General features: G+C 52.6%; 1 protein-coding gene across 10 annotated transcripts in view; it reads left to right on the forward strand.

Moving 5' to 3' along the window:
• Positions 1 to 7,306: 7,306 nt before the first annotated feature.
• VIPR1 (vasoactive intestinal peptide receptor 1) overlaps positions 7,307 to 22,808 on the forward strand; it is a 35,679-nt gene continuing 20,177 nt past the window's right edge. For 5 of the 10 annotated variants that reach the window (XM_016940830.3, XM_016940831.4, XM_016940825.4 and 2 more), the window contains exons 1-2: positions 8,058 to 8,221; positions 19,156 to 19,261. In XM_016940830.3, the coding sequence (XP_016796319.1) occupies positions 8,144 to 8,221; positions 19,156 to 19,261 (184 nt within the window). In that variant the 5' untranslated portion in view covers positions 8,058 to 8,143. Of the gene's footprint in view, positions 7,655 to 8,022; positions 8,222 to 19,155; positions 19,262 to 22,808 lie in introns of those variants that run through there. The other 5 variants (XM_016940829.3, XM_063805641.1, XM_016940827.3 and 2 more) reach the window with 4 other exon arrangements.

The following is a 22,808-nucleotide window of genomic DNA, read 5'->3' on the forward strand; positions in this document are numbered from 1 at the left end:
TTCTCTTGTATATTTCCACTTTCACTTGTGATCAGCCTTGCTAAACCTTTGTCTATTTACTGGTCTGCTCAAGAGGAAAATTTATGTTATTAATCACTTCGATATTTTATTTTGATTTCATTGTTTTCTGTTTTTATAGTTACTAATTCCTTCTTTCTTTGGATTTAATTTATTATTTTTTTCTAGTATATTTAGCTGTTAACTTATTTCACTAATTTTGTCTTTCTTGTTTATTATCAGTGTAATTAAGGCTACAAATTTTCCTCCAGTTACTAGAATGTTCATATCTCTTATTTTAATATTCATTGTTATTCACTTCTAAATAATGTATAATTCCAATTTTCACTTCCTTACCATAATAATTACTTAAAAGGGTGATTTCTGGTGTTTTAAAATTTATTAATTGTCTATGCGTGAAATATTTCCAAACATACAGGAGAAAAGAATAAGAAAATCAAACCCAAATATCCATCACCCAGTTTTATTAGACCTTAATATAATGTCATATTTGCTGTAGTTTTTTAACATATTTTTTATTTTTTTTGAGACAGAGTCTCACTCTGTCACCCAGGCTGGAGTGCAGTGGCGTGATCTCGGCTCACTGCAACCTCTGCCTCCCGGGTTCAAGCGATTCTCCTGCTTCAGCCTCCCAAGTAGCTGGGACTATAGGCGCCCACCACCACATCCGGCTAAATTTTTTTATTTTTAGTAGAGACGGGGTTTCAACATGTTAGCCAGGATGGTTTCGATCTCCTGACCTTGTGATCTGCCCTCCTTGGCCTCCCAAAGTGCTGGGATTACAGGCATGAGCCACTGTGCCTGGCCTGCTGTAGACATTTTTTAAAGAAATAAAATATTCAGTGCAGTTGAGAATCCCCTGTGTATCCCTCCTATGGTTGGCAGAATTCTAAGATGGCACCCAAGATTCCTGCCTCCTGGTGTGCACACCCTGTATAATCCCCTCCCTGTGAGTGTGGGTGGGCCTGACTTAATCAGGTGAGCCCTTTAAAAGGAGGTTCTAGAGTTCAGAGACATAAGTCAGACAGCTTCAAAGCTGCAGCAGATACTCTCTTGCTGGCCTGTCAAAAAAAGCAAACCTCTATGTTGTGAACTGCCTACAGAGAGAGTCACATGGCTAGAACCTGAGGTCAACCTCTAGCAGCTGAGAATGACACCCAAGTCAATGGCCAGCAAAAAAGTAGGGAATCTTATGGCTGCAAAAAATTGAACAACCTGAAAGAACTTGGAATAACAATGAAAACTGAACAACCTGAATGAACTTGGAAGAAGACCCTGAGCTTCAAATGAAAACACAGTCCTGGCTGACACTTTGATTTCAGGCAGAAGACCCAGCTAACCTTTATATGGACTTCTGACTCTAGAAAATGTGAGATAATAATGAGTGCTGTTTCAAGCAGCCACATTTGTGGTAGGAGTTCGAGACCAGCCTGGCCAACATGGCGAAATCCCGTCTCTACTAAAAATACAAAAATTAGCCAGGCGTGGTGGCGTGTGCCTGTAATCCCAGCTACTTGGGAGGCTGAGGCAGGAGAATGGCTTGAACCGGGGAGGCGGAGGTTGCAGTGAGCCAAGATTGTGCCACTGTACTCCAGCCTGGGGCAAGACTCCGTTTCAAAAAAAAAAAAAAAAAAAAAGCTAATACATCTCCCTTATTCCATTCCCCTCCCTCTCTTTGCAGTGGTAACTAATAACATGCCTTTGTGTTTATCATTCCTGGACATGATTTACACTTTTACTGCATAATTAGTATCCATAAAAGTTACATAGTATTGTTTGCAGATAGTATTGTTAACTCTATAAAAGTAACATTGTACCATACGTATCATTCTGCAACTTGCTTTGGTTGCTGGACACCATATTTTTAGTTACATATACACATAGAGGGAGATGTGGCTCTCCTTATTCTGAGAACTGAAAAGAATTTCTGACAGAAGGGTGTTAAACTCTTCCACTAGGACTGTAGATTTGACAGTCCCTCCCTTTTTTACATAACTTGAGGCTATAGCATTAGAGGCATAGACGCTTGGCATTTTTATATCTTCTTGAGAGACTGGGTGGTCTAACAATATGAATTATCCTCTTTGTGCCTTTTGTTTTCTATCTTAAATTCTCACTCATTCCCATTGACTATGATGATTCATTTTTGTAATTATTTCTAATACATGATTTGATGCTTCTATTTATCATATATTTTATTTTTAATCCTCTCATACGAGCAATCTTTATTTTTAATCTTCCCAAACAAACAATCTTTATTTTTAATCCTCCCAAACAAACAATCTTTTATTGGATACATGGAGTTTTCTTAGTTTCATTTTTCTTTTTTCTGGTTATTTGGGAGTTACATACTTTCTTTTTTTCCCCAGTGGATACCCTCACATTTTTAACACACACACTAATCTCTGGTGGCATCAATTATGTTAAACTCCATGTTGTGTTTTGTCCTGCCTACATTATCTCCCTTTTCCAGAATCTCTGCCGAAGGTCAGCTTCGCAGGACTTCACAGGAACGCAGGACTGGGAAGGGGGAGGTGAGCGTGAGAACTTTGAGATCCCCTGTGGAGTTAGTCTGAGTTCTCCCTGGGCTAAGTGGCCTCACCCCCCTCAGGAATTCACTGCCTCAGAAATGAGCTCTGAGAGATGATGCAGTGCTGTCTGTGGTTATGGGCACCCTCTGAAACTCAGCCCCTCTCTGCCCTACCTACCTTGAACCTTGTCCCTAACTCTACTTCCTCCCTGCACACACTGGCCAAGCCCTGCTCTCAGACCCCTGGCTGGAAGTAGATGTGTCTGTATGAACTCATGCCCACAGACAAGGGCACACACTCACATGCTCTTACACGCGGACATACATGCACACACACACGCACACACACAAGCACACTACAGCAAGCATTTGACCAGAAGCTGTGGCTGCTTTTGAAAACAGGGTGGAGCAGTCCTCCCCTTCAGAGTCTCCCACACTCCCAACACCATGACCCCTGATATGGTTTGGCTGTGTCACCACCCAAATGTCATCTTGAATTGTAGCTCTCATAATTCCCATGTGTTGTGGGAGGGACCTGGTGGGAGATAATTGAATCATGGGGGCGGTTTCCCCGATACTGTTCTTGTGGTAGTGAATAACTCTCATAAGATCTGATGGTTTTATAAATGGGAGTTCCTCTGCACAACCCCTCTTTGCCTGCCTTCTGCCTTTCGCCTTCTGCCATGATTGTGAGGCCTCTCCAGCCACATGGAACTATGAGTCCACTAAACCTCTTTTTCTTTATAAACTTCCCAGTCTCAGGTATCTCTTTATCATCAGTGTGCAAACAGAATAATACAACCCCCTTGCTAAGCTATCTGGTGACAGACTGCTGACCCCCTGGACAAAACTGAGTCCTGGGGTTTTGAGGGAAGGAGTTCTCAGGTTTTTCCTCTCTGCCCAGACCAGGAGCTCCAAGGGTAGGACCTAGGTCCCCTCTTCCTCTATCCCCTGGAGCAGGAGCTCTCTCACACACTTCATTCTCCATGCCTCAGTTTCCCCTCTGTGGCAGCTGCAAAGGGGCATCACTTGGATCCCCCTCTAGAAAGAGCTTGCCACTCAACTGTGAGGAGGGCAATGAGTTGGAACCTCTAGCCACATTGCCTTCAGGCTCTGGTCAATAGGTCTATGACTGGGCCTGTCAATGCTCTTCCCAGACAGCCCCAGACATTGACAAAGCACAGTAGAGTTACTAAGGCTTCTATTCCAGCCTTTGCCCTGGAACTCGCTATCAAATTGGCAAAGACTTTTTCAGATCTGCAATGCAGTCTGAGTTTCTCTCTGCCCAATCCTACTTTCTCCTCTTTTGTCTCTCACAGGTCCCCCTGCCATCCAATAAACGTTCACACTCCTAACTCCACCTTAGCATTTGCTCACTAGAGGACCTGAACTGACACACCTATAGTTAGCACCACCCTTCCCCCCAACAGAGCTCTAAGCCCCAGCCTCCAGGACCAGGAATAGCCATTTCAGAACTTGTCCTTGAGCTTCATTTCCAAATCTGTTATGTCAGGATGATTCTTTCTCCATCACCTGCTCTCCCGTGAACTTGGTTTTCTTCCTAGATGCAGGTGTAGCACCAACAGAAGATCCCCCACAATCCCACACCCAAGCAGTGCTAGGCTTCCCTGCAGAGGACAGCCCATGTCTAAGTCACAGTCACGTCCCCAGCCCCCAGATGAGTGCGGGTGTTGAGACGTGAAGGGTGAATGAATGATATTCACTGCATGCTGTTATGGAAGGGATGAAGGGAATATTTCTTCTTTAAATGCCTGCCCAGGCCTCTCCTGCCCTCCACCAAATTACAGCCTGGAGTTAAGGTGCATCTTCTCACAGGAAGAACTGGCCCCAAAAGAAGGTGCACCCTGGGGAGGTGGTGATCACTCCATGTTCCCAGAGCTACCAGCCCCACTCTATGGATAAAGACCAAAAGTGTAGGTCCCTTCAACTCAGAAGCCCGGAGAAAGCAAATGTTGCCTGCATCCAGACAGCAACGTGGGTGGCTCTGGCAGGGGAATCCTAGAGCAGTGACTCCCCCAGCCAGGTGGTTTCCTCACCATCTCCTAGCCTGGCCTCCACCGTACAGGTCAAGGCCACTCTGTGGCCCCCCAGCCCCCTTCCCACTCCACCACAGAACCTCACCACCATGGAGCCCCTGAGCTGGAAGCCTTGAAGGCAGTGAGTGCACGATTCTGAGAGGAGGCGAGGGCGGCACACAGCGCATGGATGAGACAGGCAGGAAGCCAGGCAGGCTCAGAATGAGTAACTGCAGATTCTCTTTGTGCCATGCCTGTTGTCACGGGGGATGGCAAGTGACTCCACTTCTCTCTCTTTCCCGCCACCTCCCGTGTCCTTGGCACCCATGTGATTCTGACATCCAGAAGGGATATGAGATGGTGCTAGAGACTAGGGACAGGTTTTAGGGATCCCAGAGGGGAGACTTCAGAACAGACCCCCCCAGGGAGGAATCCATGCAAGAAGGACATGGGGGAACAGAGAGTAGGAGGCGACTATGGCTCTCCTCCTCAAGCCTGGACTGGGAAGGCAAGGCAGACTCCAGAGGGGCTTAGGCTTTGGACAGGGTGGGGAGATTGGGACCACAGGCTTCCCACTCCCTCAGGTAGTCCGTCGGCCCCCCGCCTCTGCTTCTGACATCCCTCTTCCTCCAAGAAGCCTTCCCAGATCAACTGGGTGCACAAAAGGATGGCTTCCTCAGCAGATTCTACAGGACTCCCCAAGAGTGGGCCCATGGTTGACCCCCTTCCCCCCAGTGCTTCAGAACACAGGACAGGACATTCGGGAACAATTAGTTGAAACACAGTCACATTTAATGTTGGTTGAATTTTTTAGGCTTTTGTTTGGTTTTGCTATTTTCTTTCTGCTCTTTTCATTTCTGAATATGTTTTGTGCCCTTTGATAGGTAAGGAAGGGTGGATCCCCCAGGAGAACAATTCTGAAAGAACAAATAAGTCATGTTTATTCCGAAGAATCTGCAAGGAAACAATTATTTCTGATTCACCTACTCCCTTCCGGGGAGCAAGGCCTGCAAAGGCATCAGATGCCTTCCCAGCCACTCACTGCCTCCAACCTGGCCATCCAGCCCTCCAACAGAGGAGAGGAGGGGTAGTGTGGGCTCCCCTCCAGAGCCAGGGGAAGGCAACCCATCCCCACTGGTAGCCAGTCCCTCTCCCTCCCTCCCCACCCTGCCCACCAGCCATTCACTGGCGGGTCACATGGCAAAGTGAGGTCTGCCTCTCCAATCCTCACACCCATCATACACCCTCAAGTGTCCAAGAACCTTGTCCTCCAGGAGAGCAGGAGAACTTCAACAACCCTGGGGGCATGACACATTAATGATAGGATTTCAGCATCCTGCAGCTGGCTAGGTGCTGTGTGTGTATGTACGTGTTGAGGAGTGAGGGCTGAGGATTCATGACACCCCAAACCCACAGATTTGCTCTTCACATCTAGGGCTCCTAGGACACCATGCCAGCATAAGTAACTTCCCAGGAAAAAGACACAATTCCACTGTCCTGCCAGGGAACTGAGACCCGAGACGGGGTACACAGGGTCATAAGGAGAGACAAAGACCCCTGATTTCTGAGCTAACAGCAGCCGTCAGGGGTGTGGATAGCTGAGGAGATGGCTGAGGATCATTCAAACACTCCCGCCATTGGGAGATCGAGTACAAACCCAAGAAAGGCTAGGACAGAGGCATCTCCACAGCTCCCAAATCTAAGGAAAGGCCTGTGTCCAGGCTCACTGATTATATCGGGAAGGAGGTAGAAATTGCAGGGAGTACAGTAGCTCCCGAAGTTCCCCTCATGGCAAGGGGATGCTGCCCATCCACCTCTGTGCCTCCAGTGCACAGCACAGGGCCTGGCACACAGAAAGAGATTAATAAATGTGCATGGAAGAAAGGAGGGAGGGGCTCCATGGTGGTGAGGTTCCCTTTAATGAAGGCAAGGAGGAGAGGGGGGAAAGGGAAAAAGAGCAAGTGCAGGGGATGGAATGCTGGAAGGGAGGAAGAAAGAAGAGGAAGAAGAGAGAGTGGAAAGAAAGTGTAAGTACGCCCTGAAGAAAGGGCCAGGGCACTCATCCCTTCCCGGCTTTCCCCCACTCGCCTCAAGCCCACCCCATGGCAGCATCCCGACGTTCCCTCGCTGTAGGGAGGGAAGCCCTGGTGGGTCCTCAGGGAACTCCTGCGCGCCTGCTGTTCAGCCAAAGCCTAGCGCGGGACCTCCTTCAGGTAGCCGCACATTCTGCTCAGGGCTCTGGGACCCGCTGCCCTCTCCGCCTCTCCACTGAACTCCGCCTCTCCTTCTGTCACACGTCTCCGCCAGCCACTCTATCCTGCCGCCGCGACCACATCTCCAGCCTCGATTGTGCAGGCTCGAGCCCGTAGAAAGAGGGCTAGCAGCCACCTGCGCTTGGTCCACAAGAAGACGCGCTCCCAGGGCGCAGAGGTGGTGACCCCGCTCCCCATGCCAGGGACAAATAAACGAGAAAAGGGGCTGACCCGGTTTCATCCAGCGGCCGAGCCGCCGCCCCTTGGAAGCTCAGCACCAAAGGCAGGCGGCCAGGGTCCTGGCCCCTCTCTGGACCCCAGTATCCCCAGCTGTAAAATAGGGAATGCAGGAGGAGGACGAGGTCTGTGGTTCGTTTTAGGTCAGCTGCGGAGTCGGCCTGCGGGCTGGGAGCAGACCTCGCTCCCCACGCGAGGGCGCTGGCACTTCAGCCCAGCCTCCCTGGGGAGGTGCCCTGGACGAGACCCGCGAGGGTGCGGACACCTCATGCTCCCTGGAGCAGGTCCCCCGAGGCTTGAAGGGCCAGGGCACCCAACAGATGCTGAGCGCGCCCCACCAGGTCACCCGGGAGCAGGGAACACAAAGGAACCCAGAGTCGGGCCTCTTTCGAGCCCTCGCTTCCTCTCGCCCGGCTTCTTCGGCGCGAAGGATGAATTGGGGTTGTTTAAAATTGATCAAACAACCCGATCTCTGTCAGCGCCTGGCCATTTGCTGGGCCCCAGCTCGCAGCCTGGGAAGATAAGTGGCACTTCCTGTCTCGTAATCGGATTTGCGCGCACGAACCCTCCGAGGCGCACAGGTGGGAAATGGGAAGGCTGGCGGGGAGGCTTCCTGGAGGAGGTGGCTCCGAGGGTAGACATGAGGAGCGCCCTGGGATGGGGCTGAGGGTGGGTACAGAGGTGGGAGCTTGCGAAGGTCGTGAGCTAAGCATGGAAGGATGGGATGTGTTCGGGTCTCGAGCCCGGAGGGGCGAAGGCCTATAAATGTCTCACGACGGAAGACCAAGGTGTGGGATTGGCAAAGAGAGCGCAGAGCTTCCTCACTGGCAGGGGCTCCCCAGCCCCGCCCCATACCTGGCGGCGGCCCCGCCTCCACCCATCCATTGGCTAGATCCGCCGCCCGTCAGACGAGCCCCCGGGGCCCGCCCCCAGCCCTGAGCTGCGCCTCTTAGCTCTGGGGCCACAGCGCCAGCGCCACTCTGCCAGGCTCCCGGCCATCGCCCGCCTGGTGCGCCGCCCGCCAGCTCTTTGCCCGCGCGGGGCCGCCCGCCGCGGGCTCAGGGCAGACCATGCGCCCGCCAAGTCCGCTGCCCGCCCGCTGGCTATGCGTGCTAGCAGGCGCCCTCGCCTGCGCCCTTGGGCCGGCGGTGAGTGTTCGCCCGGCCGCCCAGAGTCCCGGCAGCCTGGGGGTTGCGGAGGGCGGGGGAGGTGGGGGACGGCGGGAGCCGGGCCGTCTGTGCGCGTGTCTGTGTAAGAGGAATAGGGAACATCAAGCATCTCGTCTCGCCTCCTCCCACCGCTCCAGACCGAACCTAGACGCGAGGGCTGGGATATTGGTCGTGCCCAGTCCCTCCCAGCGCAGCCCGGAGCAGGCACAGCATCAGTGGAGGGGCAGCGGGAAAGAGTGGGCCCCAGACTTGCCTTCCTTGTCGTGGTTGTGGGTGCGCAGCGGGGTGGGGCGGCCAGTGGGTGCAGAGTCAGGTACTGCGGCCGATTGAGATGGAAGGTTTGGTACACCGTAGGTGAGAGGGAGGATGTGAGGGACCGTTCTTGTGTGCTGTGACCGTCTGGAGGTGCCTGTGGGCTGTCAGCAGCAGAACCAGTGCTGGGGGCCCCAGGACTTGAGAAGGGGTTCTTGGGATCAGGTGAGTGACAGGCACATCCCTCCGTGTGCCCTCCCACTGAGCAAAGCAAAAAGGTACCAGACCCCAAGGTGGAAGCTGGTGGGCAGTGAGGGGCTAAGGCTGGTGGTTAACAGGAGGGGCCAGGCCTGTACATGGAGAGAGCTGAGCAGGGAGCCAATGCCAACAAGCAGTGGCCTCCCTCTTCCTCCCACTTCTGCTTCCTCTCAACGTGGGTATGTGTATGCCCTTGATACATGTGTACTCGTGTGCCCCATGTGTGGGTGTGATATGTGTGTCTGTGGATGGCTTACCTGGGCTGGGAGGCAGATGCTGATTGAGGCAGGAGATGCATGGATCATCACACTCTAGAACAGAGGAGACCTCAGCACTCATTGAGTCTACCAAAGCCCACTTTACAGATGGGCAAAGCGAGGTCCAGAGACACAAGAGCCACATCTGTCTCCCACCAGTTAGACCTAGACAGAGGTTGATTTTCTCCCTACCCCAGACTTTGAGTAATCTAGAGTTGCTGCTTAGGCAGGGCCATAAATGCCCACTCCAAGTTGGCTGGGGGAGGGTGAGGAATCTTGATTATCTAGTTCATTCTCTCCCATGATCACTTCCCTTACCATCACCTCCACTAGAGCAGGTATCTCTGTGTTTCCATCTAGCGGATGTCTTGAGCACCCTGGGAATGGGAAGCTCATTGCCTGTCCTAGGAGCGGACCTCTGACAATTGGCAGGAGCCTCACCTCCACCCATGACAGCCATGAGACCCACCTCCTGAGCACTCAAAATCTTACCAAGCTCTGTCCCAGAGGCCACAGCTCTGGCACAACTTGCATGAAGCCTTCAGGCCTCTCCAACCACCATCTGGCCCTCCCAACCCCGGGTTCAAGCCACTCAAACTCTTCTTGGATGAACCAGGGATCTTGGGACCACTGTTGACACCCCATTCCTCCATCCTGAGAAGCTTCTGAGCCCAGGGGCAGAGTGGATTCAGAGAGGTCTCCTTTCACACCAGGCCACTTCTACTTCACACTTCTTGAGACAGCCCAAATCTGTCTCCTCCCTCCAATGCCTACCCTCCCCCTGTCTTTCCACATCTTATTCGTTTAGTGCCCAACTCTATCTCCTCCTCCAGACAGCCTTCCCTGATTGCTCCAGCCAACTCAACCCTTCCCCCTCTAACCCCACCCTTCAGCCCTACCCACCTCCCAGGCTGGGCTATTCTGGCCATCCTATGAGGTCAGGGGCTGGGATCTCTTACATCCCCATGTTTCTTACAGCCCAGTGCAGGGGCTGGGTCCACAGAGAGAGGAGAAGGGACTCAACCAGGACTGGGTGAGGGCAGGCTGGAGTGAGGGGTCCCTATTTCCATCCCTGATTCTCCTTCCTCCCCACCAGCTACCAATCGCTCCCTCATGGAATGGGGCAAACCTGCTCTAGCCGGACTCGGTGTGACAGCGGGGGTGGGGGGGGGGGTGGCCAGGAGTTATCAGAGTCATAAAATGGCAGCTGCAAAGTTCAGGTTGAAGGCCCAAGGCCTTATCACTCCTGTTTATGGTGCCCTGACTTCAGCCTGGGAAGGAGAAATCTCTGAACAGGGAGGCAAAAAAAAAAAAAAAAAAGGAAAGAAAACCTCCAGTGTCTCAGAGGAGGAAGTCTGCCCCAAGGCCACCTGTCAAGCCTTCCACTGCCCCTGCCCCCCGGACAGCAGGCACAGGGACTCCTCATCCAGAAGCAGAGCTGCTCAGGGCAATGCCCAGTATGAGGCTGGGGGAGGAGGGTCACAGGCCTCCTCGTGGGAAATTCTCTATCTGGTGTGGGAGACCAGACCCAGTGACTTAGGAGAAAGAGTCCAGGTGGATGTGGGGCACAGCCTCCTAGAACTGGGGCAGGGGTTGCTGAGAGGAACAGTCAGGGGAGGCTCCCTGGAAGAAGCAGGACTGTGCCCTAAAGAGTTTGACCAGATGGGCCAATCTTTCACCCTAAACCATAAAACAGCCTCTGTTGACAGGACCAATGGGCCTCCCCCAGAAGGAGGAGTCCCAGGGACTGGGAGAGGCTCGGCTTCTCCCCCACTCTGAGGTTGATCAGTGGCCACAAGCTCCCGAAGGCCTTGCCTTGCCACCGGCATCCTGCTGCCCCTGCCACCTGCCTCTAGCCTCTCCAGAGGCGGACCACAGCTGCCCAGGCCCTCTTGGCCCCCAGCAGGCCACCCTGTGAGCTTTGGGAAACATGGCTGCATCTGGGTCAGGCCTCCTCCTCAAGTGAGGTTACCACCTCAGTTAGGCCTGGCCAGGGCTCCCAGGGTACCATGCTGGAAAAGCGAGCCCCTTTGGAAGTTTCTACCCTCCTGTCCTGGTGCACTAAGACTATGCCTTCTCTGAGGTTTGTGGGACATCCTTGGGGAGCCCAGGCTGGGGACAGGAGAGCTGGTCCTCACTCCACTCCATGGCAATGGCTTGACCTTGGGAACATCTTTAACTTTTGTGAAAGGGCCTCGGGTTCCTCACCACAAAAGGGAAGGTGAGAGGCCTCCGCCCAGTGTGCAGGAGAAGCGGGAGGAGAGGGTTAGGCTGGAGCCAACTCTGCCTCCTGAGTGGGACATAATCTATCCCTGGAGCACCAGGGTCTCTGTGAAATGGGGTTTGTCTTTCAAGCAGAACTTCTGTGAGCTTTGAAGGAGGTAAAGGCTGTGAAGGTGGCTATGTGAACTGTGTGACTGTCATCCCTTCTCCAACGTCCCCAGCTTGGGAGCCCTGTGGAAACTTATACAGCTATTTCTGGCCCCCATCTGCCCACAGGTTCCCAGGGCAGCAGGAGTCCTGGGGAATGGGGGACGTTTCCTCATTAGGTGGCCAAAACATTTTGGGGGTAAGGCTCCAGGCCTAGGTAGGCAATGGGGCCTCTCAGAGCAGATGGGCCTTCACACCGTGGGCAGCCTCAGTGGAAATCCAACATGGGCCATGAGACTAGGGTAGGGGCTCTAACCTGCCACGTGCCACAACTCTGCCATTGCTGGGCCCTTCACTGTGGCCCCTTTGGCCATGGAGCAGGGAATGGGGCCTGGGGACTATGTAAAGCCTAGTCCCTTTCTTAAATCCTTCTGTTCAACCCCCAGATTCTGCCTTCCCCTATCTGACTTCTTAACACAAAATGATTTTTATTGTACCCATTGAAAATGTCACTATGTACTCTCTCACATAACTTAGAAGTATTTCCTTTTTTTTTTTTTTTTTTTTTTTTTGAGATGGAGTCTTGTTCTGTCACCCAGGCTGGAGTGTGGTGGTGTGATCTTGGCTCACTGCAACCTCCAGCTTCCGGGTTTAAGTGATTCTTCTGGCTCAGCCTCCCTAGGAGCTGAGATTACAGGCTCCCGCCACCATGCCTGGCTAAATTTTGTATTTTTAGTAGAGACAGGGTTTCGCCATGTTGGCCAGGCTGCTCTTGAACTCCTGGCTTCAGGTGATCCACCTGCCTCAGCCTCCCAAAGTGCTTGGAATTACAAGCGTGAGTCACCACGCCTGGCCCCTTAGAAGCATTTCTGAAGAAGAAAAAACAGTTTAATCTCTCCACCACGTGTATAGTGTTTTAAATTTTTACTTTTTTTGTGAAAATTTTTAAACAAGCAGAGACAACATTATAATGAACGTGCAAATACCCAATTCCGAGGTTTGACAATTGTTAACATCTAACAATTAATATATGCTTCATTTGCTTTTGGGCTGAAGTATTTTAAAGTAAATTATAAACCTCCTGACCTTTTACCCCAAATCATTTCAGAATGCATCTCTAAAACCAAAGGACACTCTTCTATATAACTATGATACTGTCATTACACACCTAACAAAATTGACAGGAATTGCTTAATATCTAATATTCAAATATCCCCAGCCGGAATGTAATGAAGTGCCACAGGATGAGTGGTGATATTATCCAGGGCTTGGTCTTCTCGCAGGAGTTTCATGTCTGTGTCTGACGGGACTGTCCAGCGAGCTGGCAGGGAGAAAGCAGGGTGCCTTGGCAGTGAGCCTCAGGCTAGCCTCCACTGGGAGGACCCAGTCTTTTCGTGCAGCCCCTCTCATGCGGCCCATTATCTCTCAGGAAGTGCCTCCTACTACCTAACTTCAAAACAAGTTCTTCCTGCACAGCAGGTCACCAGAGGAGGGGGAAGAGGCCACCAACCAATCTCCATGTACTAAGGACTCATAGCCTTGTGGCTGCCTGTGCTGGAGTCCAGCCCTCTACAGGTGGCTCCAACACCAACGTCACCCACAGGCAGTTTATAAGCTGAGTCCTGCAAACTCCAGTTCCCTAGGTGTGGCCAGGATCGTGAACAAGCAGCAGAGGATTTAAACTAAATGCTTAGCCTGTGTTCCTCTGCAAATAAAGGCTTCATGCCCCCAAAAGAAACCTTCCAAGAAGAACCCTTAGATGGGAACAAGCTAAGTGTCTGTGCTTGGGTTCTGCTAATTATGAGAGCCCTTGTCCTGATATCACTCTGAGATGTGGAAAGTTCTTCTTACCCAAAGCACAATCCTGTATCCCTATGTCTCCCCCTCTTCCTCCCCATCCCCATCAACACTCACACAGCAGTTCTCATTCTCCTCTTCTACCAGAGCTCAGCCTTCCCCAAGAGGAAGTGAGGCTGGCAAAAAAAAAAAAAAAAAAAAAAAGAATTTGCAGCGGGGAGGCTTTGGGCTGTTGGCTAAGGGATGTAAAAATACAAGGAAGAGAAATCAGTACGGGGCGAAGGTAACTGGCAGACTTGAGACCTCTGGTGGGTACGGCTGGCACTTGTCAGTGGGTAGGACCTTCAGCCTACCTGGGGTTATGCAAGGCACTACGGCTGTGGCTAGGCTTGGATGTGGACAGCAGGGGCAGCCTGGCATGAGGACTGGACTAGAGCTTCGGCAGTCGCTGCTAACCCCCCTGGTGCCTGGCTGGTGTCTTTTACATGTGACCCTCAACCCCAATTCTAGAAGTAGGTGGTATTGTTATTGTCCCCATTTTATAGATGAAGTTGAGTAAATTGCCCAAGTCATCCAGCCAAGAAGCAGCAGACAGTCTCATTCTGGAACCTGTGGTCCGAACTAGGCTCTGCCACCTCGTGAAGAGGGGCTACTACTTCCAGGGTGGGCGACGGCGTGTCACATGCTGCGCTGGGACTTTAGATATTTTTAAAATTAGTAAAATATAGAAATCTGAATTGACAGCTCAGTGAATTGTCACATATGTGTACACCTGTGTCACCACTGCCCAGGTCAAACTATTATACATTCCCATCACCCTAGCAGGCTGCTCTGCAATGAGGGGAAGTCTTATTTTGATTTCCTTTAGTGCTCTCTGCAAAGCTGGGAGCATGTTTCTCCTTTCTTTTGTGACTCCTGGATCCCATGATCCAACTTATGTCCTTTACCCACTCCTTTTCTGCCCTTCCTCCTCCCACCTTTTCTCTCCTCTCTCCCCTCTTGCCTCCCAACTACAAGGGCTGCACGTCCTCGCCCACTCACGTGCAAAAGCCAGCAAGGACGGGAAGCTGAGCTGCTGTCCTGTGTGCCTGTGATCACACCGCTTTCTCTCTGGCTCCTCCATTCCCCCTGTGTCTCTTTTTTACCCCATGATTTCAGCAGGGGGCTGGCAGAGTAGAGTAAATAAGTCGTGAGATATGAGATGGTTTCTGTAAAGGGCTAGGGTCATGTGGGAGAGGGTAAATGAAACCACTCCTGAGCCCCCTGTCCTCTACTCCCCATTCCCCTGCCTCCATTAACAGTTGCAGGCTGGAAAAAAATAAAATAGCCCTCTTGACAAACCTCAGAAGCACGAATCATCCATGGAGGCTCTGCATGCTTGGCAATTTGCAGACAGTTCTTTCTCCTGCCTCACCTTATCCAGCCTGCTGCATTTTGTGCTCCTCTCAGAGACCAGCTTCTCCTCGGAGGGACTCATGCTTCCTGCTGTGCTACTTGGCTCCTCCTGCCCTAGTTCTCTGGCCCCAGATGATGAGGCTGGGGCTTCTGATTCGAGGCAGTAGCTGTGGTCTCAGGCTTCCCTTGAGGGGATTGAACATGGCCTACGAACCTGAGCATGGCCCACCCTGTCTTTCAGAGCCCCTTGCATCTAACAGCTACAACTCCCAGCATCTTCACCCATACCCCCATCACCACACCTAGCCTTTGCTCCAGATCTCAGAGAACCCCACATGGACAGGAAAAAGCAGGGCTTTCTCTCTAGCCCCTCACCAATTCCTATGCTTGACTGAGCTCCAAAAAGTAAGCTTAAAGGCAGCCTGACCCTGCCGTTGAGCTGAGGCTAGAGAGTTTTGGGCCAGGCTGGGCTCTCAGCACCTTCTTTGGGGCAGGAGTTCCTAAGCCCAGAAGGGACCCAGGCTGAAGAAGACTGAAGAAGTCCACAGCATCTTCTCCATCCTGGTCTTCTTCTGTCCTCTGCCATGGGGCTAGCGGGATATGGGAGGTGAATGACAGGGAGTTGGCAGGAGAATCCTGAGTCTAGTTGGAGACAGGGACTAACCAAGTCTTGTTCATTCCACCTGCCCCCTCCTCTCTGTGCCCTCTCTTTATACCCACTGTCCTGCCCAGGCTTCATCAGTTCCTGCCTGGACTGGTGCAGTAGCTTTCAGCCCCACCACCTGCAACCTGAGGGATCTTTGTAAAATGTGTATCCCCCATCCTCAGTCTCCTGCTTCAAGTCTCTGTTGGCCCCCATGGCCTAGGAGTGAAAGCTCACACTTGAAAACTGGCATTCCAGGCCCTTCCCAATCCTAGCCCAGTCTACATCTCTCAACTTGTCTCCTGATGCCCCCAGAACTCCTTGCTGCAGCTACACCAGGCTTCTCACAGCCTTGCATGTATTAGGCATTTTCATGCCTCCATGCCTGTGCACACGCTGCTCTACTTTCTGGGGTGCTCTTACTCCACTTCTAATTGTCTAACTTGCACATCCTCCATGACCTACCTCTACAGAATGAGTACAGCATACCCATTCTGTAGGAAGCCCAGACTCCAGCTATATCCCACCCTGGAACACTTCCCTGACATCAGTAGACTTGGCTATATTCAGCCAGGGAATTTTTCAACTCTCTCTGTGTTCCTGAAGTCCAGAGGGATAATGAGGATGTTTAGAATAGGGAAATAAATAAGTGGGAGAGGAAGTCCAAAGTCTGCCTGAATTCCTTAGTGATAAGGACTAGAGGGAGCTGCCCTGGCCCGGTCCCTCAAAGGGCAATGGTTGACCAGAGGGTCCAAGGCGAGGCTGTGTTGAAGGATTGATGCAGTCCAGACCAGCGGTCAGAGACTTAGGTCCCATCTGGGAATGCGCATTTGCTGGGTGACCTCAGGTCCCTCTTTGGGTCTCCATTTCCTCTACCCCTCCCCAGATAGGGCTCAACACTAAACTAAATTGTGACAAAGAGAGAGCTCATCTTCCAGACCACACCCACTGTTTCATAAACACCACAGGCTTCGGTACCCACCCCTCCTTTCTCTCCAAACTGCCTCTAAGGAAGGGCTGTGTGTCTGTGCTGCTGAGGGAGCAGAGTTGGCTGGAGAAGTTGACCCAACACTCTTCTACCCTCAGAGAGTCGCAAGCAGAAGCTGCCAGAAATCCTAGGCGCCCATGGTGATTGGGAAACAAATATTTCTTGGCAAACTACATAGCCACAGTCCTGGCTTAAGAAGGCCCAGAAAGTGAGGGCGTCCATTATCTTGTCCTCAGAGGGCAAGGCTGGACACTTTTGTTTACAGCGACCAACAGAAAACTCAACTGATCCAAGCCATAAAGGAAAGGCATCAGCTCATGTTGCTAGCAGTAGAGCTGGTTTCAGGCATGGCTGCATTCACAGACCCAGACAATATTAAGAGAACCTGATTTTTCTCCATCTCTCTATTCTGCCTTCAGCTGTATAGTTTTTATCCGTGTGTTCCACTTGTCAACAAGAAGACAGCAGAAGCTTGAGCCCTTGCTTCCTTTAAGGTTTCCAGTCCAGTGGGAAAAACCAAATTCACTTGCTTAATCACTTAATCCAAAGTCCCAGGAGTGAGCCTCCTGGCTCTGAGTAGCCCGACTCAGGCCATGTGTCAGGCACTGTGGCCAGGAATGCTCTGATGGACTTAAGCCTTGGTCACATGTCAATCCCCTGGAAGAGGGTTCATCAGAACTCCATGAACTAGAGGTAGGGAAGGAGGTTGTTTCCCAGACACAGATGAGGACATGGCACCAGAAGAGAGTAAAGGATGGTGGAAGGCAGAAACAAGAGATATCTGCTACCATCCATCCTGTTTTGACGTTACAGTGTCATGAGAGGTGAGAATGGACAGGAGAATCAGGAGACGCTGGGAAGGGGCCAGAAAGCAGAAAGAACCCTGTTGCTGGTGGGAAATGGGGTTGGGATGGTACCTTGGTGAGAAATGTGCTCCAAGACAGGCAAGACAGACCAATGATGGGACACAAGGCAGGGTAGCCAGTACCCAGATTCCTCTTCCAGAAGCCACCTCTGAGATCTTCCTGGCCACTATTCCCCCTATACTTGAGGATGAAACAGCCACAAATCCCTTGAGACAGAGTGTCTTGAGCATTTCAGCCTGACTAACCCTTATGGGAAGGAGAGAAAGCACATGACCCCAAAGAGGAACCACAGACAGTTTCCTTGAAGTCTCCTATCTTTTAACAGTTATACGAGTAACTGTATCATACTCCATCACACAACTGTGTTACTTTCAATAAGTTTTAAATGACTTACCAGCTAATGTCTTTACCCCCATTGGCTGGTAAAGGGGCAAGATGGAGCTCGTGCTCACTGTGTGGCTTCCAGGGCAACAGCACTTAGGCAGGTGAGGTCTGGATGCTGGGGAAATCTAAAGGAGTCCTGGAGAGGGAGGCCTTCCCTGGACCTGGACGAGGTCAACCATGGTGCTAGCTGCTTCTGGGAGTGTTGGCCTGCAGGTGACCTGTGAGACAGAGGCTCCACCAGAGAGCCCTCAACAGGAATGAGAGAGCTGTTTGGGGTGGAAAGGACTTGGCTGTGCAGCTTCTTAGGCACTGAGTTGTTCAGCTTCAGCTTGGACCCCTCTCCCTCCGCAGCAATGGATTGCTGGCTGCCAGCTGGGATGCACATCCCAGTAAATGGAGCTGATTTACTTAAAACAATGGTCAAAGTACTAAGCACTTTGGTGCCTGCAGGCCAGAAGGGACCCCCTTAAAGGAAGGTCCCCCACCTATGTTCTTCCCACGGACCCACTTCAAGAATCTCTAAGTCGGCAGGGGAGGTGGTTGAGGCCCATGTAGCCTACAGAGAAACTGAGGCCCAGGGAGGTAAGGACCCTGTCCCAGGGTGGGAGGGACAAGCTGGAGGAGACACTGAGAATGTCTGATTCTGGAGTGGTCTTGCTGGACTCTCTTCTATGGCCCTGGTGGAAACTGACATTCTTCTCCCAGGCAGAGATGAGGAAACTGGTGTGGGGTTGCCGGGGCCAGCAACCACTTTTCTAAAGCCAAAGACGCAGAAGGTGCTGCCAGTCCAACGCTTCCTCCGTGGAGGCCTTCACCCACCCACACCCATCTAAGAGCTCCCAAGACCTGTTTTTTCTGGCTGTTCCTAGACAGCCATCACCCCCACTCACATGTCTTCCACAAGGTCAGTGTCCCCAGTCACACTGGTCTGGCCCGCCCCTGATCCCTGGCCAGGGTACAGGGAGGGGAAGAGGAGAAGCTTAGACTTTTCCATCCCTTCTCTTCACCTTCCAGAAGCAGGGGAGGCCTGGTGGGATCCTAGAGGGGCTCTCTTACTTCCTTAAACCTCCCCACCCTCAGTAGATCTGGTATAGCTTGAATTATTTAGAAACTAAAAAGGAGGCAGGTGAGGTCTGGGCAAGGAAGGCCAGAGTCCCCTCCCTAGCCTGGTGACCCAGGGGACTGAGCACAGAATCCTGGAATGACAGAAGCTGGAAAATACAGCTAGACTCCTGGATTCTTCCCAGGGCTGGCCCTGGGAACCAGAGGCCAGGATCCAACTCCACATAACAGAGTAGTAGCATGAGCTGGCCCCACTCATCAGGGAGATCAAGACAGGGACAGACTCTCAAACCAAGCTGGAGAGTGGCAGAGTCCAGAGGGCCAGCTCAGGCCTCTAAGGGGAGGCCCTCTTGCCGCCATCTGGAGTTGTGCCACCCGCAAAGAGACAAAGCAGTTACAGCTGCAGCACTAATGGGGGAGCCATCAAGAAGCTGTGGCAGGGTCCTCGGGGCCGACCCAGGTTTGGGGGCAATGGACAACAGGTTGGGGTCAGGTTCAGGTTTCAGTCTTGGGTTGGTATTGGGGTTCCATCTGGAACCTGGATCTCTTCCAGGGAGAGGGCAGGTGCAGTCCAGAGACTGGGCCTGGTGCTCCTGAGTCTATGGACGAGGCTGATGGGCCCTCCCTGTCTTTGTCCTCAGGGCGGCCAGGCGGCCAGGCTGCAGGAGGAGTGTGACTATGTGCAGATGATCGAGGTGCAGCACAAGCAGTGCCTGGAGGAGGCCCAGCTGGAGAATGAGACAATAGGTGAGGCCCCCATGGGCAGAGAGGGGCTGCATGCCCCCAGGGAGCCCACGATTCCTCATGTCTCAAGCTGAGATCCAAGTCACGTTTGTTCCACATTTATTGGATGATAGTGAGGAGCGGCTGGGGAGCCAGATGGAAGAAGAAAGGGGCTAACAGGCTTCCACATTCCCACCCCAGGTCTGGGGAGCTCCCAGCCGCAGCTGAGGAGGACATACTAAATTGGGGTTCTGAAAAGTACATGGAGCCAGCTCTGCCTCTGGGGGTCCCTATCCCTCTTCTCCAGGAAAAGTGAAGATCTCCATGGCGGCCAGCCCACCCAGGACACAAGGCCCAGGGTGCTATGTGGTGGGGGACCTGTGACCAATGAGGGCAGGCAGGTTCCAGGACCCCCTGGAGCTGGCATGGGGAGAATTAGCCCCATAACACCACACTCCAGGATTAGAACATTGTACTGTTAGCATCTCCAGAGGAACAAGAGGCACATTCAGTCACAATATGTGACCCCCACAGGGACCACATGGAAGCTCAAAGCCATCTTAGTGGTCCAGAGCAAGAAGGGGCACAAGTTTTGTCTGGAAAGATGTGGAATACTCACCACAGCCAATATTCAGCCTGGAAACTGAGGCCCACTCCTCCCTCTCAACCCCAGGCTCTGCCTCTGCTACATCCAGAGGACCGATAGTGACACCACACACACACACACACACACACACGCCCAGCCCCTAAGCATACACATACAGGCAAACACACTGGCCTCTCCATCCCAACCCACCCTTAGTGGCCAGATGAACCATCAGCTCATTATTCGGCTGATGAGACAAGTCAAGGTCAGCCCCAGGGGCTGAGCACATGAGGGCCCCAGCCACTCCTCCTCAGGGGGCTGGGAGAGCTCCACCTGGCAGTGTGAAGGGTAGTGCCCAGCTACCAAGACTGGACAGCAGGGCTATCAGGACAGATGACAGCACCCTCCTTTTGACTCAGCAGCCCCAGGTAAGAAAGGATGGAATTCTTTGGTACCACTTGAACCAGACTTGGAGGGGTGAGCAGGTTTGGAGAAACAGAGAGTCTGGAAAGGTGGGAGGCACTGAGGCAGACTTCCCATGGGGAGTGGGGCATGGTTGGCAGGTTCAAGTCTTACTGCCAGGGACACCAGCCTGGCACGTCTGGGCTGGAGGCATGAGATGGCTGGGCCCGTTCTGGGCCTCCATCCCAGGCCATCTCCCCGCGGCTGAGCTTACAGTTATGTAACAGCCTTGCTCAGGAGCAGGGAGCATCTTTACGTCTTCCTGGCTCCCTAGTTCCCCTTCCACCTCTCTAAAGCTGACAGTTATGTAACCCCTTCTGGGTCCCTCTTCTTGGCCCTGGTGCCCAGGCTGTCTGCCTCCTGTTCTGTAAGTGAGTATGTGTAGCCTCACAGATGGGCTTTGCCTACCCTTGTCTCAAAGCAGGACAACCCCTTGACTCTAGGGCCCAGAGACTGAGGCATGGGTCAAGGGGTGGCTGGGGCCTGCCCACTACCTACAGGCCCCACCCCACTCCACCAGTGCAGGGAGCCAGGACCAGGTGCAAACAGGCTTTGGCAGGCCCCAGCGGTGGGATCATAGGCAGCCCCAAGAGGCCCAGACTCTAGACTCCACTGCGCACCTCCCACGCCTGGGGACAGGCCACCCTCGTGATTCCAATGAGGTCACTGCTGGCACAGTGTTCTCGTCGGGTGCCAACACCCTGTCACCAGCAGCCAGGCTGGGATGCAGAGAAGGGCCGGCATAGGTTGTGGCCATGGGTCTGCCCGTGACCTTCTGTAGGGCTCTGTGCGTGTTCATGCACATCTAGGTATGCGCTCCTGGCCCATGTCTGTCTGGAGCTGCGTCTGTGCCTCTGGGGTCTATAGCTCTGTGTCTGACTCTGAGTATCTTTGTGAGTCAGAAGTGTGTGTCTATTTAAGCTTGGGCACATGCCATCTCAACATGCCTAGATGTGTCTGCCCAGTGTGCTGTGTCTCTGTGTGTTGGCTTGTATGTCTATCAGTGTGAATGTCAGTGATACACCCAGACATGTCTGTCTCTCTGAATGTATGTCTCTGTGAGTTGTGTGTCTCTCTGTGCCCATTTGCTTGTGTCTGTGGTCTGTGTTCAGGTAAGTGTACGTGTGTGCATGTTTGCATGTGTGCCTGGTGTTCTGTGTACTGGCATGTACATGTCAGTGTGTGTAACTCTGTGTGCACACAAGTCTACAAAATGACACAGCAGAGGCCCCACCTCATTTTGCCTCACCATCCCTTACCCCAAGCTCTGGGTTGGGCTTTCCTGCCGAGGGCACAGCCCCACCTGTGGGCACACACAGCCAGCCTGGGCCCTGTATTTCTGTAGGCCTGGTGACATGTGTGATGGGACCTATGGGGCCTCATTAGGGCAGGCACACAGGAAATACTTCCGTTGCCTAGCCCAGGACAACAGGCCATTCCAGGTACCAAGTATATTCATGGCTGTCACCCCGTCCCCTGCTTCCCTGACCATGTCCCTCATATTGGCCTCTCATCCTGCTCCCCTGCCCTGCTGGCTGCCCTACACCCCAGCACCAGTTCACAGCCCAGCCTTGGTTGTGCTGAGATTCCTTGAGGCCAAGTGTGGCCTCCCAAGGGCAGGGCCTGGTTTCCTCTCTTCTGTCCCACTGCAGTGAAGCAGAGCTCAGGGCCAGAGACCCAGCCCCGGATTCACTCCCCGGCCTGTGCTGGCAGCCGGAGGTTTAGAGAGCCCAAAGTCTGGCAGGGACTCAGACACAATAGCCGGCCTACAAAACAGGGCGTGCCCAGCGCTGTCAGAGAGGGGTAAACAAAGTCCAGCAGCAGCAAAATTCCCAGAGAAATGACAGGCCTTCCAACCAAGAGGAGTGGGAATAGACTGTACCACTTACCAGCAACATGACCTTGAGCTGGTTTTCTAATCAGTCTGTGCCTCCATTTCCTCATCTGTGAAATGGAAGCATTAAATAAGTTATTCATCCAAAGAGGTTAGAACAGTGCCTGGCACATGCAAAGGTTATATGAATGTTTGCTGATATTCTTAACAGGGTCTTGAACCCCCAGCAGGGTTTGACTGACCTGAAGTGCCCCTACTCAGCTTTCAGAGAAGCTGGCCCAGAATGGAAGAGGGACTGGCAGCCAACATGAGGCCACAAGAGCCCTCAAGACAGGTTGGGGGAAAAGTGGTCAGGGTCCATGACCATGGAAGGCTGCAATCTCTGGCCAAGCCCTAGGGATCCAGGTGTCCTCCTCAGCCTTCAGCTATAGATGTGGCCTGACTGCTGCAGCCCCAGAAAGTGCCCCTTGCTGCTGCCAGCCCACTCCAATGCACACAGTCCCGAGGCTCTTCCCCAAGTAAGCACATCCCTCCACCTCCTCTTCCCAGACCCCCTTCTTGGGAACTTGTGAACCTTCGGACCTGAGCTGGGCTGGGCTGGGCTTGGCCCAGCTGGCGTTGACTTTGGCTCAGGGGTTGGGTTTTCTGAGCAAATCTATGGGACTGGCAGGATTGCAAAGAGACAATTA

Source organism: Pan troglodytes, chromosome 2 (genome assembly GCF_028858775.2).
Source record: "Pan troglodytes isolate AG18354 chromosome 2, NHGRI_mPanTro3-v2.0_pri, whole genome shotgun sequence".
In the NCBI taxonomy this organism is placed as follows: domain Eukaryota; kingdom Metazoa; phylum Chordata; class Mammalia; order Primates; family Hominidae; genus Pan; species Pan troglodytes.